At 39.4% G+C, this 18,248-nt stretch overlaps 1 protein-coding gene across 1 annotated transcript in view; it reads right to left on the reverse strand.

The window, feature by feature from the left end:
• Nucleotides 1-18,248, reverse strand: part of LOC141774047 (uncharacterized) — a 114,948-nt gene that overhangs the window by 73,960 nt on the left and 22,740 nt on the right. Inside the window, exons 11-13 of the mRNA XM_074646355.1 lie at nt 15,127-15,171; nt 3,328-3,381; nt 1,492-1,527 (exon numbers count right to left, since the gene is read on the reverse strand). Of these exons, the coding sequence (XP_074502456.1) occupies nt 1,492-1,527; nt 3,328-3,381; nt 15,127-15,171 (135 nt within the window). The remainder of the gene's footprint in view (nt 1-1,491; nt 1,528-3,327; nt 3,382-15,126; nt 15,172-18,248) is intronic.

Below are 18,248 nucleotides of genomic sequence, written 5' to 3' on the forward strand. Positions count from 1 at the left end.
CCCACCAGGCTACAGAATGGACACAAGGCCACACACAACATCTAGGCTTTCCAATAATTGGTGTCCTCTTTCAATTGGCATCCAAAAAGTCAAACACTGTTGACTTTTCTTGGAAACAGCTGCAGAAATGGACATTCGCAACATATGGCTTTCACATTAGTTTGGAGGTCTCATGCAAAGAACAATAAAAGAAAAAAAATATTAACAAGGATGCTGACAGCCCTGAGATATTTGTAGCTGTATCTATAAAAAAAGAGTGACAGCTCTGACCTGTGACACCCTAAATAAAACATGCCTCAGTCCATGCAGTGCTTTTGATAATAAATCAATTATTCATGTACGATGGTGCATCTTTTGTTGGCTTGTGAGCACAGCATGTTGACCTTGTGTAACAAGCAACACAATGCAAATTCACCCAGCAGCAAGTCTGCGCTACTTTAATAACTCCTTCACAACATGTTCTGCTCACACTCACCAACCAATTTACTGGCATGATGTGAGAAAGTTTTACGAAAACCATGTTACAGGGGAAAGATTGTTATTTTTTGCTGTAAAAATTAGCATTGGAGAAAAGCTAATAGATGGTGGCAGTGTTGTGTGGGTATCGTAGACACTGTGGTGACATAAAAGGGGCAAGCCAGAAGCAGTGGGACACCGTTTTTGTAACACTCCAGTGCTGATTAAAACTGGCAGGCTGATCCCCTCATGATGTGTGTACATAATTAGCCAACCACCTGCAGTATACCTTTAATCTCCAGCAGCCGTCAACTCCCCGGCTACAATGCATTGAGAGTATGTGTGTTTTTGCATCTGTGTCCACACGTTCACTATATGTGACGATAGGTGACTATGCAAGCATCTGCTAGTACATATATCTGCTGCCTGCTGACATGTGTACCTTCAATTTGTGTGTGCACATTTCTGGGCGATGTTCTCTGTCCTCTCGGTTTTTGCAAGACCACACAGAAAGCACCAGTACAGCCAGTCCAATTATGAGATCGAAATACATAAAGCGTGGTGGTGTCGTTCTCCCCGGGTGTCTGTAAATGCGAGACGTCTGCGGGGACAGCCACCGACCCAATAAGCGCATGTCTCACCCATGTGGGATACAGCCAGCGACTGACTGTCAACTTCCAACCCCGAGGCTTGGAGCTCTATCCTCCTCTGCCTGGCTGCTCATCCTTATCCTTTTTGGCCCAAGTGAGGATGCCCACTGAGCCCTGTCTATCTGCTCCTTGTTTGACCCATTCCCAGGCAATGGTAATGTGACACAGACACTGCTTCAGTGCCTCGCTTTCCATCTCTGTGGGCCAGATGTTTTAAAACTGTGTGTAGCACCTGGTCGGCCAAAAGGCTGTGATATTTACAAAGCTCAGTCCAGCCATTTCAGGTCACACCCGCATGAGTCCATTTCAATATTTCTACTTCTTGCGAATGTCCTTACGCACACAGATAGCATAATGAAATGTAAATGTAACAGTGTGAACTTACAGGCAGCCCCGGAGTTCCAGGCAGACCTTCATCACCCTGTGAAGGAAGATAATAATTAGTAAAAACTTCAGACAGTAACATCTTTAACATTCTGTGTGCACTAGAAATGGCTACACCTGCTAAATCTATACAATACCTTTTTTGACTTTTAAATATTTAGCCTAAAGGCTAGCCATCATGTTTGTGATAAAAACTGAAGGTCAGGTTTTTACTATGCATGGCGGTAATATCTCAATGTATGCACTATGTGCTATAGAAGGCCATTAACTGGTATTTACAGTATGTCTTGAAATGAAGCCTGTCTGATGACTTTCAAACTGTCAGACAACTGGCAGGTGGGCTGGTGCTGTTAAATGTGACAGGCCTTAAAATAAACACAGCCGTACTATATCATGTAAAAGCTTCGCGGCATTAACAATAGACAGGTATGATAACATTGTTTGGTGACTGTGACATACAGGCAGTCACGAGAAGTCATATAAGGAAAGAAGCCGATGTCTTTTGACGCCAGCATAACCCAATGTAAGCAATGATCTCACACGCTTTTTACTGCCTCGCTTGTTTTTTTTGTCTTTTCAGATAAAACTCATGCATCACTGTCCATTATTTTTTTGCACATCGCTCCCCTTTGCACCACAATCCCGACGGTACTTTATAAAGCACTGAGCTGAGGATCAGTGGACTTTACATCTGGCAATACCCGTTTATCAGATGTGGATGAAAGGGGGGAAAAAAAAGGTGTTTGTAGTTCATATCCATTTTGTTGTCTAAATGAATGTCACAGCTAAAATATGCCTGCTGTGGGATATGCAAGGGACTCATTACTTTATGCTTCCAAATCTGCCTCCCTCTGTCAGTTTCAATACAAACAAACGTTCTCTCCACCCCCAACCCCCACCATCCCATCCGGAAAATAGGATAAAATACGCTGTGATTCTCTGTTGTCTTCACAGAAACACACAGACCTCATTATAACTTCAAGGCTGGCAGGCAGAGCATTGCACCTACAATTATGTGATGAGTTCTTCCAAAAGACAACAACAACAACAAATAAAAAAAAAAGCCTGAATAAAAGGGGGAAAATAAAAAGGGCTGGAGATACGGCAACTAATTACAGGAAAAAGCATTTCATCTCATACATGGAAAATAATCCCGCTGTGGGATGAAAAGAAAAGAAAACTTTAAAAAGACCAATATTTCCTGCATTGCAACAAGAGTTTATCTAATTCGTGTCAGTGATGTCAGGGAACAGACGATAAAGGGGCTGCAGATAAGAACAAGGTTTTGCATCAAACTCCTCTGCTGCACTTCAAGCTTGAAACTAGTCATAACCTACTGTACAGGACATACCTACGTATTCTAAATCAAGAGTCCCTGTGAGGAGTCTCCAAACAACAAGGCAATAGTATGCAATCCACATTTTTGCTGTGGGCTTTCGTCCCATAAAAAAAACTGTTTATAGAGAGCAAGATAAAGGGATTTTGTTGGCTATGTCCATTACAAACAGCCATCCCTATGAATATACAAATACTCTACAAATATAGTGAGTGGAACATTTTCTCTGAGCCGGGATAAAAGCTACTCTATATGACCATCAATAAGGTCTTGCTAAGTTATGATAGCAATAACAGTATTCTTTAGCTGGCCATGTTTGGAGTAGCAATCATAGCGGCACTTCAAACAGATGGGCAAACCCGTTATTGAGACTGGGATTACAGCTCATGAAAGTCAAGCAGATTCCCTGAAGTATCTATTTTCATTTAAAAAAGAAAACTGAAAACAATTACAGTATGGCGTGTTTTTGTCCGGGCCGGTCTGTACGGCAGACTCACTCACTTTGTTTCCTTTGGGACCAACTGGACCAACTGGCCCAGAGTCTCCTTTCAGACCCTGGGGAACAAAAAATATACACCATATTGAAGTATATTTATTTTTTAGTGAGAGTTATGGATTAAAGGAACAGTGTGTAACATTTCGGGGGATCTATTAGCAGAAATGGAATATAATATTCATAACTATGTTTCATTGTAAGGGATAATGTACAGCGAGCCAGTCATTGTTGTGAAATTAACCCCGACATGGCAATGCGGAGGGGTCTTGCATCGCCCTGAAGGGGTTTATTTCACAACAATGACCCGCTAGCTGTACATTATCCCGCTTATTACACGGCTATTTACTTAAGAAATCAATAATTTGACACCAAAGCGGTCCACCAGAGTTCGAAATCAGAACTGCGCCCATAGCAACGGTCTGTTATACATAGCAACAGAACTGCTATAAAGAAAAAACAGAGCGTAGAATGCCGTGATTGACCAATCAGAATCAAGTGTTCAACAAAGCCGTGTAATAATAGTGTATAATCACCTGAAACTAAGAATCGTTGTGTTTTCATTAGCTTAGAATGAGCCCTTCATATCTACATAGGGAGCGGGTCCTCTTCACGGAGTCCGCCATGTTTCTACAGTAGCCCAGAACGGACCAACCAAACACTGCCTCTAGAGAGAGACTTTCGTATTTTCACGTTACCTGAGGGCCACCGTAGTTCTCCGACACGCTTATGAAACTGCGGTAACGTGAAGCGCAGAGTGTAAAACCGTGGTGCCGCCAGCCACCGTCTGACTTTCGTTGCTCCTAAAGTAATGTTATTATGGTAAGAATGAACTCTGAGCGAGGCGAACGACGTTACCGCAGTCTTGGAAAGGGAGGAGTGAGCGGAGGTGTACTCAGTTGGTTATAATCTGCAACCACACCACTAGGTGTCACCAAATCCTACACACTGTTCCTTTAAAAACTGGTTAAAAATATCCCAACATGTGTTACTGTATGTCAGTATGTTGACACTCAGTAGACAAATATCCCATGCAGGTGTGAGATTCTCATGCCTGTCACAACCGGTCAATGACAGAAGAGCAGATAATGTCAATCATTAGATGCTGCATTTACCTAAAGTCTGCTGAGAGATTCACAATCAGCTGCTTACAGTGTCTGCCCTCAACCCCTTCTCTGTTTTCCCTCACCGCACTTAGGTTTAGCAAGGACTGTGTGATTGTCATTGCTTTTACACCTTGAGGCAGACGACCTGGGGGTGGAATTGAACTACGCAAGCTCGGGGCAAAGTGAAGCCCCTCGGCGGTGAAATGCGAAAGAGGAGTGACAGCTGAGATAAAGAGTGATAGCTGATGAATGAGGCTTGACACATATTGACAGGCTAAATTTGCAGCGAGCCTTGTTAGGTGTGACACATTTAGGCCAGTAGCAGCAACTCTTTGAAATGGGACAGGAAAAATGGGGAGTGTGAGCGGGCTGTAAAATGATTCAGAAATACAATAATTTGTCATGGTTAAATTTAGAGTCAGAAAGGCTATTAATAGTGAATTATATATCTGCAGAAGATGATTACCTACCTTTATCACATTAAGTCTGGCTCCACCAGAGACGTGACTAATTCATTGCCTATTTCCTGCAAGCCTTGTATTAAACACTATACCATTCGGAAAACAGAAGCAATGGGAATACTGGTGTAAAATAATCACCCCTATATGGCAACAACAGATAATGCAACTCACCTATAAATTGCACTTATGATGACATGATTGTGACATGATTTTATCCGATTGTATCACTTCAGGTGGGTCCTCTGCCCACGCACACTGTCAATAATAGGACAGCTGTCTCGTAGCTGTACATGAGAGCCCAATTCTTTATTCAAATCGACAGCGTAGACACTTTACTCGGGCAATCTGAGACAAAAGCGATCCAGAAGCAAATTCCCCTCTGAGTTATTACCAGGGCTTTGGCAGAAACGAAGGAGTATCGGAGTACAAGGCTCATCTGATAACAAGGACGTAAACAACTTCAGGTTCTGTCGATTACAGAAGCGTATTTGCTGAATCTTGTAGGAATGTTGCCACCACTTTTGTAATGAGGAGTCATATTGTCATGGTGAATAGCGTCTTGTATCATAAACATGTTTTGCTGTTATTGTGATCTTTTACAGCCATTATGTGGTTTCCTAATTTGACAAAGGGACCACAAGGCTGATTTGTTCAGTTTGTGAGTTAAGAGCAACATGTAAACATACTTCTAAAACCTCATTACTACACATCATTCTTCTACTTCAGCCATGTAGAATAAATTACTTTAGCACCATCTATTAAAGCTTAGGTAGGTAAAATTGGAGAAACCTGCAAGAGTAAGCTGGATTTTAAAAAGTCGTCAAGTCGCCAACAGTGACAGTCCGTCCCTTCAGGCCTCTTTCCAAAGCCACTTCCCCAAAATTATTATTATGAACGTAAACATATCATAATGAACTTAAATAACGAACATGGCTATTGTTAGTACTCACAGCTGTCAAGCCTGCAGCTTTTGGAAGACTCCAGTGACGCGCAATGAGTGAACGGGCAGAGTACGCGCCGGCAGTCAGGCTGGCAGGTAGGTAGACAGGGAGGTAGCCGATCGTTTAATTAGGCCCGAATGAAATGATCACACGGGTTTATTACAGTCCTGCGACAGCCACACATACTTGATTTTTCTCTTTTTGATTGATTGCTGTTGGAATGTAATGAGAATTTAAAAAACTATAACAAAAAAAAGTTTCTAAATCATCTACCCTAGCTTTAAATTATGGTTCCACCTGAACTGGAGCATGACACTGGGGAAGTTATGCTTCTATACATGACCTGAAATGAAGTGACCTGCAAAACGCTGGCCACTGTTAAAAATCCAAAACACAAGCAATTCAATAAATCTATGTTTAAATTAATGGGTTTTAATTCTACGTTGGAGCTCCTTAAAATGAATCCCCGAAGCTACTATACATACATATTGTAAATCCTAAAACAACATGTTCTGTCTAGGACTGTCATATTTAAGTTAGAGTGACTAAATAATACAATTGTATTGGGTTTTGTTATAAATCATAAATATTTAACGTTATGTTTTAATGTTGCAAAATGAACCTCCCCTCCCCGGCATCCTCTCTCGCAGACTGCAGACACAAGACAATATGTTTACAGAAGAGCTGACAGGAACTACTGTACCATAATTCAAACTGAATAATGCAACTGGAATGAACTCGCGCAAGGTGGTGAGTTATATTTCCCATGACACATGTCCTTATCAGAAACCAAACGCAGGTCAGCCAGAAGCTCAGTCAGTCAGAATGTCTGTTTTACAGTTAAACTAAGCTTTGCAGCTGCCGTGGCTAATCTGTGTCTGTTTTCTGCTGGTAAATATTGTAAGTACAACAGACGACAAAACACTTTTACATAACCGCTCCAGAATTTATTAAGTTTGCCAAATCTTAACAATGCACTCTCTCAACTTCTGCTGTGTGATGCTCACTTTCCCATGTGTGCTGTGGTTTTTAATTTACTATGACAAAAGGTGCTTTGGTGATTTTGATCAAAACTTGGCTTGAATGTGTGATTATTCAGATAATTCCAGGACTGCAGTATTGTCAGTCACAGGACCCGTGGAACTGCACAGCATCTGGACTGTCTGTAGTAAAATACATAATAACAACCAGTGCAATTAAAAGTGAGTTCTCACTTTTTTTTTTTTTTGGCTGACGCTTTTGGCAGTCTTGCAAATGTTGCATTAAAAACAAACATACACAAGTTTTCGCTCTAATTGTCTACTTTTCCTGCAGTCATTGCTGTACACCAGGCTTTCTGAATTAATTAAGAGTTTGTGCTTTGAATATGTTAACTGTATTTTTTTGGTATTTAGTAATAGGGCACAAACAATTTCTTGTCAAAATAAAGAATATATATCATAGTTTTATTTTCTCAAAAACCTTTCATTGGGGTCATTTTTGAGAGATGATTCTCACTGTGTTTAATAACATATTGTTAATTAACTTGCAATTATTAACTCAGATAAGAGAAAAAAGTTTCAATTCGTTCAACTTTAAGAGAGCAGAAATTCAATATAATTAAAAAAATACTGTATTTAATAAAACTGATATATGACAAGGTTTTGTTGCAAAGCCCTGGGCCAAAATCTATCTTTTTGTCACTGCTGCAAATACTGTACAAAGTTGTGCAGTCAATTATTAACTCAGATGATGTTATGATTTGAGCATATTTTTTTATGCTAAATGCAGTACCTGTGAGGGTTTCTGGAAAAAAATGTGTCATTGTTTTGTGTTGTTAATTGATTTCCAATAATAAATATATACATACATTTGCATAAAGCAAGCATATTTTCCCACTCCCATGTTGATAAGAGTATTAAATACTTGACAAATCTCCCTTTAACGTACATTTTGAAAAGATAAAAAAAAATGTGCGATTAATTGTGATTAAATACTTTATCGACTGACAGCCCTACTTCTTATATACCAAGGGATGAGAAAATCTTAAAGTCAAAAAGGAAGAATTCCTTAAAATCCAAATGGCTAAATGTAGTTGTTAGCAAAGCAATCACTGAGATGTTGATCTAAACTACGCTGTTTTAAATAGTGTCAACTGACCAACACTATTCAATTATTGTATTTTATGATCGTCAAGAGGTCCCATCTCTGAAGTAGTGAAACATCTAATGACCCCTTAAGGGACAAGGCGTATTTTTTCCTTTTGTTTTATCATCCTACCTTCCACACCATAGCCTAGTTAAGCTGCTGCCCTCTGTCTAATGGACTCAGTCTTGAGCCCATAGGCCCAATTCAGGTGCACAGCGACATGGAGGGAGATGTAGACTAGAAGGGCTGGATGTATTGTTAGCTTTTGTTGCAAGCTGTGGGCTTTGTTGCAGTTACAGGGAAGGATGAAGTTGGGACGAAGGGGCTGGGAATATGCCGGCGCAGGCTGTGTGGCTGTCGTTCCTGCAGCACGAGGTCAGAACACTGTGGGGAGCTGTGTACACTCGCCTGCTAATTACACACACCACTGTGTCTCGTCACTCCTGTAGCGGTGGGGCCGCAAGACAATCTGGCAACTCCCCAGCACAGGACAACTAAAGCAAGCAAGAGGCAGGGCTGTATAAATGCAGTCTAATTATGTTTACTTCTACCTTTTACCAACCACAGCAGCGGCAGGTCAGTGCCCTTGTCTGACAGGAGGTAGAGTAATTGCAAGTTTTAGTTACTGTACACAATTTAATCATCACAAACTGGGTTTGGCCTGTTGGGGAGAGGCTAAATTAAAAAAATGGTAGATGTATTCAGAACATCCTGGTGGGGAAATGTGGTAATACTGAATGACAGGCCGTTAAAGCTCTGTGGAACAGGATCTCTAAGTAACATAGATATCTTGAGTGCCGGCCTACAAATGCCAGTGAGGTTACAGCAGGAAATGCCTTTTGTGACTTTCCATTTGCTCAGCGATACACCACCGCATACAGTATGGTGATATAAGACTAATCACATTGAGTGCTAGAAAAGATCACTTATTAGCATGTATAATACACATAAGTACAGTTTACCAAGGCAACCTAAACAAAGGCCAATGTGTGAGGATATCAGAGGTCACTGTCAGAGATCCTCTAGTACAGAGGATATCGTGTTCCATCAGCACAGCTCGGCTTTTCTACGACACTTTACTATTCAACTGAGCAGGGATCCACAAATGTAACTTGGATTACCCACAAGATAACACGGTGTGTGCACTCCTTCTCTCCCACGGGACGTGTATCTGCAAAACGATACTAGATCACATGCTCATACATAGAATTCTGGCTTCTCAGGTGTCTACTCGAGCCTTAAATAACACACTCGCTTTAAAAACGGAATATGAGCTAATTGCAGTAAAGGGACGGATCGGGTTATGGAGTCTCACAGTAAATAGGTTAACTGAAATCATTAAGCTAGATTATTTGCACAACATTTTCATTTGTTTGCAATCAAAGATATTTTCTGCTGTTCTTACTATCTTGCTCCCTTTTCAAATCAAGTTAGTGAAATTAAGGTAGAATTAAATGTCGGGAGCGTTTTGTCAATACTGAAGCAACTAAAACTAAATTAATCCAGTCAACCACCACTTGATGACAGATAAAATGATATGTTACAGTATCATTATATCATATATTAATTATATATTAGGAGTGGGAAAAAATTAATTCACCTACTGTATGTATCACAATTTCTTTTTACGATTTTGAAATTGATTTTTTAATGCCAGATTTGATATATTTGCTTCATTTGAGTTTGTGCGGAGGTAGAAGGAAGTTACCACTTTTATTGTTGTAGTCTGAGTAACATGACATCATATCCGTTCTGTATCCGTCAACCAAAACAAACCGCATTCGGCTGCAGCGAGCCGTGGAAGTATACACGTGTGACTACGTCCGGTTTTCAAAATAAGGTGTTAACAAAGGGAACTGTAAATGCAAAATACATATATGGAAATAAGATTGATTGGATTATATTCACCAGACGTATAAAACATTACATGTCCCTTATAAATTAAAGAGAAAATATCTCTAATTTGTGAGGGAAATGTCTTTATTCTTTGGGTTGCTGGAAAAAAATTAATAATGCCTGACAATACATACATGCTGAAAATCAAACATTTTTACTGTATTAATTTAGATATTTTCCAAATTAAAAGTCCCTAGAAGTGTATGATTCAACTTTTTCCCAAGTGTTACTTGAAAATGCAATACATATTGAATCGGCACCCAAGTATCGTGATAGTATCGAATCAGGAGATAGGTGTATCGTCCAAGCCCTACTGTATATATATATGACCACATGATCCACCTTTATAATGTTAAATACGGATCTCACAGTTTTACAGACCTAAAGGAACCATGCAATAACCAAAAGCTCTGTGCGATATCCACATTACAGACCAGAACATCTGCAGTCTCTGCAAATAATGTCTTTTGTAAGTGATTAACTGGTTAAGAAGGGGCTGCCTTATTAAGTCAATGAGGCTCAACCTCATCCGCTCACTTACGGAGGCACTGGGGATACTGGCTTTAACCCATTAATCCTATACTGCTCTGCTCACTGATGAGACATGGGGCTAGGTTACCACATATCTTTTACACCGCGTTCATATTAATCTAAATCAAATACAAGGGTTAGGTCAAGAAATCAAATAAATCACAGAAAACAGCACGGCTGTGGAAAAGACTAATAATGAACATCCCATCACAGCTTGATTTATGCTGTAATTTCATGGATAGGGAGACTGTTAAATCTTAGATTTTCTTGGTTTCCACTGAATTTGCAGAAGGGTGGATACAAGGAAAAGGTATCAACTGTGATAAATGACCGACATTTGTGTTGGCATTATTTGCTTAGAAAAAACACTAAGATTAGAAATGACATATTCTAGTTAATTTCTTCACTTGAAAGCAGCTTGAATCAATATTTTTATATTAACAACTGAGCAAAAGACTACTTGTACTGTATGTGAAAGGAGTTACTCGGGTTGACAAACCAACAGAGAATATTAGCCGACTTTGTAGTTCCCCTCAGCTCTACTGAGCATTTTAGAGTCTATCAGCTCATTGTTTTGGTTTTATTGGCTTTACTTTTTTCGTTCACCCCACTCTCATCAACGTCATTTTCAGCAAAAAAAGATGTAGGAGACTGAAGAGAGACAAAGTTAGCGACTTAGCGGGCAAACATTGGAGATTTTAACTGCTTAATGATAGGATTCTGATATAAAAATAAGAAAAAGTTCATTTTTGGTGTAATTGTTTTTGCATATATTGTTAAATAGGTGTACAATGTGATCGGGGATGTGATCTTAAAGGGTAAAAAATGCATTTTTCAATTAATATCGACTTAAAGTGATGTATTTACAGCTTGTTTCCTCTGCCGCAAGTGCCCAACAAATCAGTTAATGCAGGCAATGGAAATATAAGCTTCTTAGCAGATAATTTGTTTTCAAATATTTAGTACTGTAATTTGCTATGAGGTTTCCTCTACGCTCCAGAATATAGCCACCCTTTAAAGAACCATCTTACTCTGCATCAGATGAAAAGAGAGGTGTCAATGCTATCTCTGTGCTTCCAGTACAAAGGCAGGTCCAGGACATGTTTAACCCACCTAAGCTCAAAGACAAAGCCCAGGTGACTCTTTGATGTATTGGTAACTGGCCTGCTAGCTGATAAGATACAGCCGGTTTAAAGCACATCTTTTTCACTTTTGCTTTAGCTAGACTGGCTGTCTTGAATTGGACGTAGTCACCGTGACGTCACCCATTGGTTTGTGGACTGCCGTTTTGAAGCCTCAAGTTCGGCATTTTGGACAATCTTGTTTTTTTTAAACCAGAAGTGACACGAGAGAGTGGAGCAAAGTACAACCGAACGCTGCATAGGACATTTTAAGGTGACCAAAATGTTCAAATTAACTTTCATGAACTGAAAACACACCGTGGAAGGGTTAAAGTTGTAAGACGAAAACAATGTTTACTGAGGTAATAAATCAAGTGAGAAGTAGGGTCATTTTCTCATAGACTTCTATACAATCAGACTTCTTTTTGCAACCAGAGGAGTCGCCCCCTGCTGGCTGTTAGAAAGAATGCAAGTTTAAGGCACTTCTGCATTGGCTTCACTTTTTTTTTTAGATCTGGAGGTTGCCCACTGAGCTAAGCTAGGCTAAACACACCCAGAGCCATCCATTATTATCCATAACTTGGTATCTGCAATGCTGGACAAACAAGCCTGCTTAGAAGCAATGCTACAAAAATGTAGCCCCTATTTTTAAAAACATTTCTTTGTTTCAAATCACTCATGAAATAGGGGCACAGTATAATAAATCCCAGGAGGGTAGGCATGGTGAGCCATGTTGTGAGATTGATCAAAGAAAGCCCAACCGCCCATATGGGATGCATAAAGAGGAAAAACAAGTCACCTATCCTGCTGAGAAGTGGAATTGTCACTTTCCAGATTTCTAATCACTGACTGAACACTGCCAGAAGAATAAGAATCTCATTTCTAGTGACAAAGTTTCAGACTGAGCACCACTAATGATGATGCCTCCCACATAGACAGAGAGCAGGCCGGCCTGTCAGCAGACCCCTTATTGTCCGATGCTGCCAAATTAGCAACTCACTACCCTTTTCAGACCCCACACCCCCACGTGTACATACACATGGTAGATGCCTGCCTCCCCAAACAGAGCTGCACTCAATGCACTGATATGCAAATCAGCAAACAACATCAACTGGTGACATCTAGACGAAGTTTTGAGCAGCTGCTTTTCTCAGAAAGGGGTCATCAACACAGTCTCATTCTCTCCACAGTGAACAAGCTTCCAGCTGTTTCTCCAGTTTATGTACCGCTGTTGTCCAGTCAACTGGAGCCCAGGGTGAACCAGCGAGCGAAGAAACAAGGGGCTGCTCACAAGCTCTGTCGCTCTTTCCTCTTGATTGCTGTATAGCACCAGTAGCAATCATTGAAAAAAACACACCAGAGGAATCATGTATTGTACGCTCACATTCTTCCATATAGCTTGTGTAATATTATGACTACAAATCAGTCAGTCTTTGATGCGGATGGAGCTAACTTCCAGTTAGGTGGTCTCGCTCTCCTTCAAATTTCTGTGTAAATAAACTTGATCATGTCATTCATATGCAAATATACTCATGACGTCAACTGGCTTTTCAAGCTGCCAATAGCTACTTACCTTGGGACAAAGCGAGGCATAGTGGTTGTGGGTAGACAAACCAATGCTTGAGTTTATAACCTGCCAATTCTTTTTTTTTTTTTATCTTTTTTTTCCCTTTAACCGGAATTTCACTTGAATTACTGCACACTCACAATTACTTGTATCCTAGGTAACCTTCTTAGGATACTTCAGGGAAATACTGATTGGTGGAAAGGAAACAGTACAGAATCTATCCTATCCGAGTTGATCCTTCCTCGTTGACCAACTTCATTATTCTCTTTACAGTAACAGTAGGCTAACCTTCTTTCCTAAATATCACCAGCAGCTTTACCATTAACACAACATAAAGATTATTTTTGCGGCAAAATGCAAACATAGATAGAATCAGTATTTGAAATTCTGCTAATGTGTTTTATCTACTAATAAATCCAGGTAGAATTACATTTTCATACTTGGGCTGTCAAAGTTAACGCGACAATAAAGCTAATGCAAATTTGTTTTAGCACCACTAATTTCTTTAATGCATTAATGCAATTCAATCTTTTGGAGGTCGAGGCAGGCTTAGTTTAAAAGCTAGAGAGAAGATACTGGTATCATACTAAACTAGAACTAAATTTTGGGGAGGAAAAACTGGCATGGCCATTTTCAAAGGCGTCCCTTGACCTCTGACCTCAAGATATGTGAATGAAAATGGGTTCTATGGGTACCCACGAGCCTCCCCTTTACAGACATGCCCACTTTATGATAATCACATGCAGTTTTGGGCAAGTCATAGTCAAGTCAGCACACTGACACACTGACAGCTGTTGTTGCCTGTTGGGCTGCAGTTTGCCATGTTATGATTTGAGCATTTTTTTTAATGCTAACTGCAGTACCTGTGAGGGTTTCTGGACAATATTTGTCATTGTTTTGTGTTGTTAATTGATTTACAATAATAAATATAAACAAGCAAGCATATTTGTCCACTCCCATGATGATAATAGTATTAAATACTAGATAAAGCTCCCTTTAAGGTACATTTTGAACAGATACAAAATATGCGATTAATCGCGATTAATCATGGACAATCATGTTATTAATCGCGATTAAATATTTTAATTGATTGACAGCCCTAGTTCATACGTAACTGTATAACAGCAGTCTGTTTACTATACTACTTTATTAACAGATTCTTCTGTAAACTCTACATGCTGTTGTAACTGTACTTTTATTACATTTTATACCTTCCTACTCACACAAAATAGTTTTTGAATACGAAGTACTTCTACTTTTATTGCACTGCGGCTCGACACTCTTTCGGCTCCACATACTTTTATGTCTATCTCTGGTTTTCTTTTCTGATTTCTCTCAGAGTTATACTGTTAGGGCAGAGTGCACATCACAGCTTGCGGGGAGGCTGATTTCTGTGGCAGCTGTTTGACTTCTCAAGGGTGATGAAAAGAAGTCCCTTTATTAAGCCACTTTAAACTGACCATCTGCACAGCCTCCAAGAGTGTACCATTGTGGGCAAACAAATGCTGTACAACATAAAACATCCTTTGATTTAACTAATACCTTAGAGGGAAAGTGCACTAATTTGCTTGTGGCTAAAACAACTTCACTTAGATCTAAGAAGAATAGTAATTCACTTCTAATGCATTTGCATTTCGTTAAAAAAAAAGAAAAAAAAAGCCTTTACTAGCTCTTCTTGTTGGGGTTCACATTACATACATTAGTTGCATCACTGCAGCCAGATTTAAGAGCATGCAATAAAGTTTAACCTGAAAAGACATAAACGGGGTTATGGTAATTTGAAAAATGAGTTTAGTCCATTAGTATACCAAGCCTATGGTAGCATACATATCAATTAATTTCACGACAGAAGGACAGTGCGGGCTCGAACACACTAAGATCCACTTCAGATATGACAGGCACCTGAAAACAGGCACACAGAAAACTGCACTTTGCTCCAACCCCCAGGGCATCACACAGAAAATGAAAAGCCTATAAGAATTGATTCCTTGACGAAACTAGATCTGGCTGATGTGCTATGTATGGAATATATGTCTGCTGGAGATAGTAGTACTTACCTTCTCCCCATCGATTCCCTTTTGCCCTTCTGATCCAAGTTCCCCCTGCAATGACAAGATTGAAAGTTAAAAGGAAAGGAAAGGACCCTTGGAAAGTTCATACTTTAATCTTTTTTTTCCACTTTTATACCCGGAAGGTAATTATTGTGACACTTCTTTAATACCACATTCCTTATTATTAGAATCAACCAGAACCTCTATAAAATCGGAAGCAAGATTAAAGGGTAACGTTGGTATTTTTCAACCGGGACCCTATTTTATGTTTTTGTGTCTAAGTGACTAATGGGGGACAACTATTTTTGAAGGGCAAGTGAGCAGCATCAATGTAAAGTTATGTTCACTAAAAGTGCTTGTTTTGCCACTGACAGGCTCAGATTGTTATTATAAGAGTCTGACAACATTATGGAAAGAACCCGACAGAGAAATAAAATGTTTTTCTTACCATTCGCTTGATCCAGTCTGTTTGTTATTGTGTCCGAGTGCCGCTCAAGGAGAAGCCTCATGAAATCTGAATATCCGTATACTCTGACTCAAATGAATACGAACGGCCACCGAATACAAAGACCTCATCCACATTGTCGAAATCATCTAAATATTCAGCCACGACATTGAAAATATTTTAGATATAACACTAAGCTATGCTTTCTGGACTCCAACACAACAAACTCTGCCTGGCTGGCTTTCATGTTTCCACCATGGATATATTCCACTATTACACCATTGTCTCCCGGCAACACGTCTCCTTGCCAGATTTCAGAACGAGACTTCTCCTTGAGTGAGACTCTTTCCATAATGTCAGACACTTATAATAACAATTTCTTAACTTTGTTTATTGAATTTTCAACATAATGAGCATTTATAAAATAACTTCACTTACAGAGTATAGAACAACACATCAAAAACAACAATATGACAAAACAGGGCAGCCACAGAGGGAAATTATATATATTTTATATATAGATATTTTCTATATATTCATATTTTTTAGTAATCAAAAATATAAATAAAATAAAAGATATATAAAAAAAATATATTTTGATAAAATGATTTACATATTTACAGGTCAACTAGATCAGACTTAACATCCTAGATGCCGAGTATATACATACCAGGCCTCTTACATCAGTGTGTGATGTCCTCACCTTTATCCAGTTTGGTAAAATAAATAAATAAATAACACTTATCTATAAATAGAAATATTAGGGCTGTCGATCGATTAAAATATTTAAATATTAATCTCAAATTAATCGCACATTTTTTATCCGTTCAAAATGTAAAGAAATTAGTGGCATTAAAACAAACTTGTGTTAACGCATTATTATCGCGTCAACTTTGACAGCCTTAACAAATATACAGTACATCATTACAACATAAGAAAAAAAGGGGGTCCACATTGCACAGAATTCGTTTTTAGACCCTATAAGTGTGTGTTTGTTTTCCAACCTCATGCAATTTAAAACGGCTTTAATCCAAAGAGCATGAGAGGGGATGCAGAGGATTTCCATCTAAGCTAAATGAATCGCCTCACCAACAAAGTGACAAAGGCGATTACATCGCTATTCGTTTTGGTCAGTTGTAAAGTGGGTGGGAAAACCCCAAATAATGCAATTAAAGGGTCTGGTCCGGGTGTGTTAAAGATGCCTTTCAGGAAACCAGTAAGAGATGGGCAACACACAAATGTGTACATGACTTGCAGGAGGCTGATTACATCTTACACAGTTAGGGTTCACATCCTCGTAAAGTTTGGATAATCTTGCTTTGGTCCGATGAGCTCTATGAATGAGTGTTTTGAAATAATTTTTTAGTGTTTCATTGATCAGATATCACTTACATAAACTAAGGAATACATTCATCCATAGATATTTTTACTAAATGTTAGCATATCTCTTGTATTTATGTGAACTCACTTAAAGGATTAAGGAGTTATACTAGTTTCAAGGACAAGGTTTATCCTCATCAACAAGCAAATCAATTTAAGCATCAAGGGACTCTACAATCTAATCACAGCACTGTGCAGATGGACTGTTTGGTGTTAGTATGATATTTCTATCATGTATTGTTCTTGAGTTATTGTGGTTACAAGAATGTGTAAACTCAATACAATCAAATACAAAGATACCACCAGGGTGACATTGTGTCTCACATACACTACCGTGTGCCACGGTGGCAGAACATAAAAAAGAAATCCTTCCTAAATGCAACTATTAAAGTAAGTTAAACTGTGCTAAAGGGGGTGAGAGTAACTTTTTGTCCTGTCCTCATTGGGGCAATAAAGTTAAATCCCAAACTCACTCACAGCTCCTTCAAACTGAGCTTAGCGGGGAGCCACACACTTGCACCGCAGTGACACCGATACAAAAACACATTTGGGAACCAGATACCAAATTCCCGGCAATATTGTTTGTAAGTGAGCTCACTGCATCATTTCAGCTCCAGCCAAGTCTATAGCAGAGTATATGTTGTCGGGGAATAAGCTGTTAGACAAATATCTTCCTGATCACTGATTCTTCTTGAGCTACCCAGCCCCTACTTTTCCACACACTCTGCCAGAAATATGTGAGATGTCTTGAAACTTGTTGGCTCTGTTATTAGAGTGTAACCTATACGGTTTCATGACCTCAGCTGGCCCGTAAAGCTCAAGCCCACTGCCACATTATAGTGTCCAAGGACAACCATATTATTACTCTCATATCGACAGCTGCATGAAATTGTTGCTCTCACAATGTCGCTAACAAAAGAGCCTAAAAGTGTGTCTTTAGGTTTTGTCCAAGGGCACCATTTGAGCCAGAAGAGAGAGAGATACAAAAGAGCCAGAAAAGGCTTCACTGGCGAGGAGTTGAACATAGGTATAAAACACTACAAAGCATGGTGCTGTGCATGAGCATCAATATCAATACTACCGGTGGTGCTCTTAATGGGGACTTTTCTTGTGCACTGTTGTGCAACGAAACAGCTTTCCTAAACCTCCCCTCAGAAGGCAGAGAGAGCTGTGCCATGAAGTGTTATTCCATAGTCCATGTATCAAGGTTCATCCGCAAATGTCCCCCACGGTGAGCTTAACGTCTTCTATGGATATAGATCCAGGATTAAGCCATCGTCCTCATCCAGATCCTATTTACTGC

Source organism: Sebastes fasciatus, chromosome 9, assembly GCF_043250625.1.
Source record: "Sebastes fasciatus isolate fSebFas1 chromosome 9, fSebFas1.pri, whole genome shotgun sequence".
Lineage (NCBI taxonomy): Eukaryota > Metazoa > Chordata > Actinopteri > Perciformes > Sebastidae > Sebastes > Sebastes fasciatus.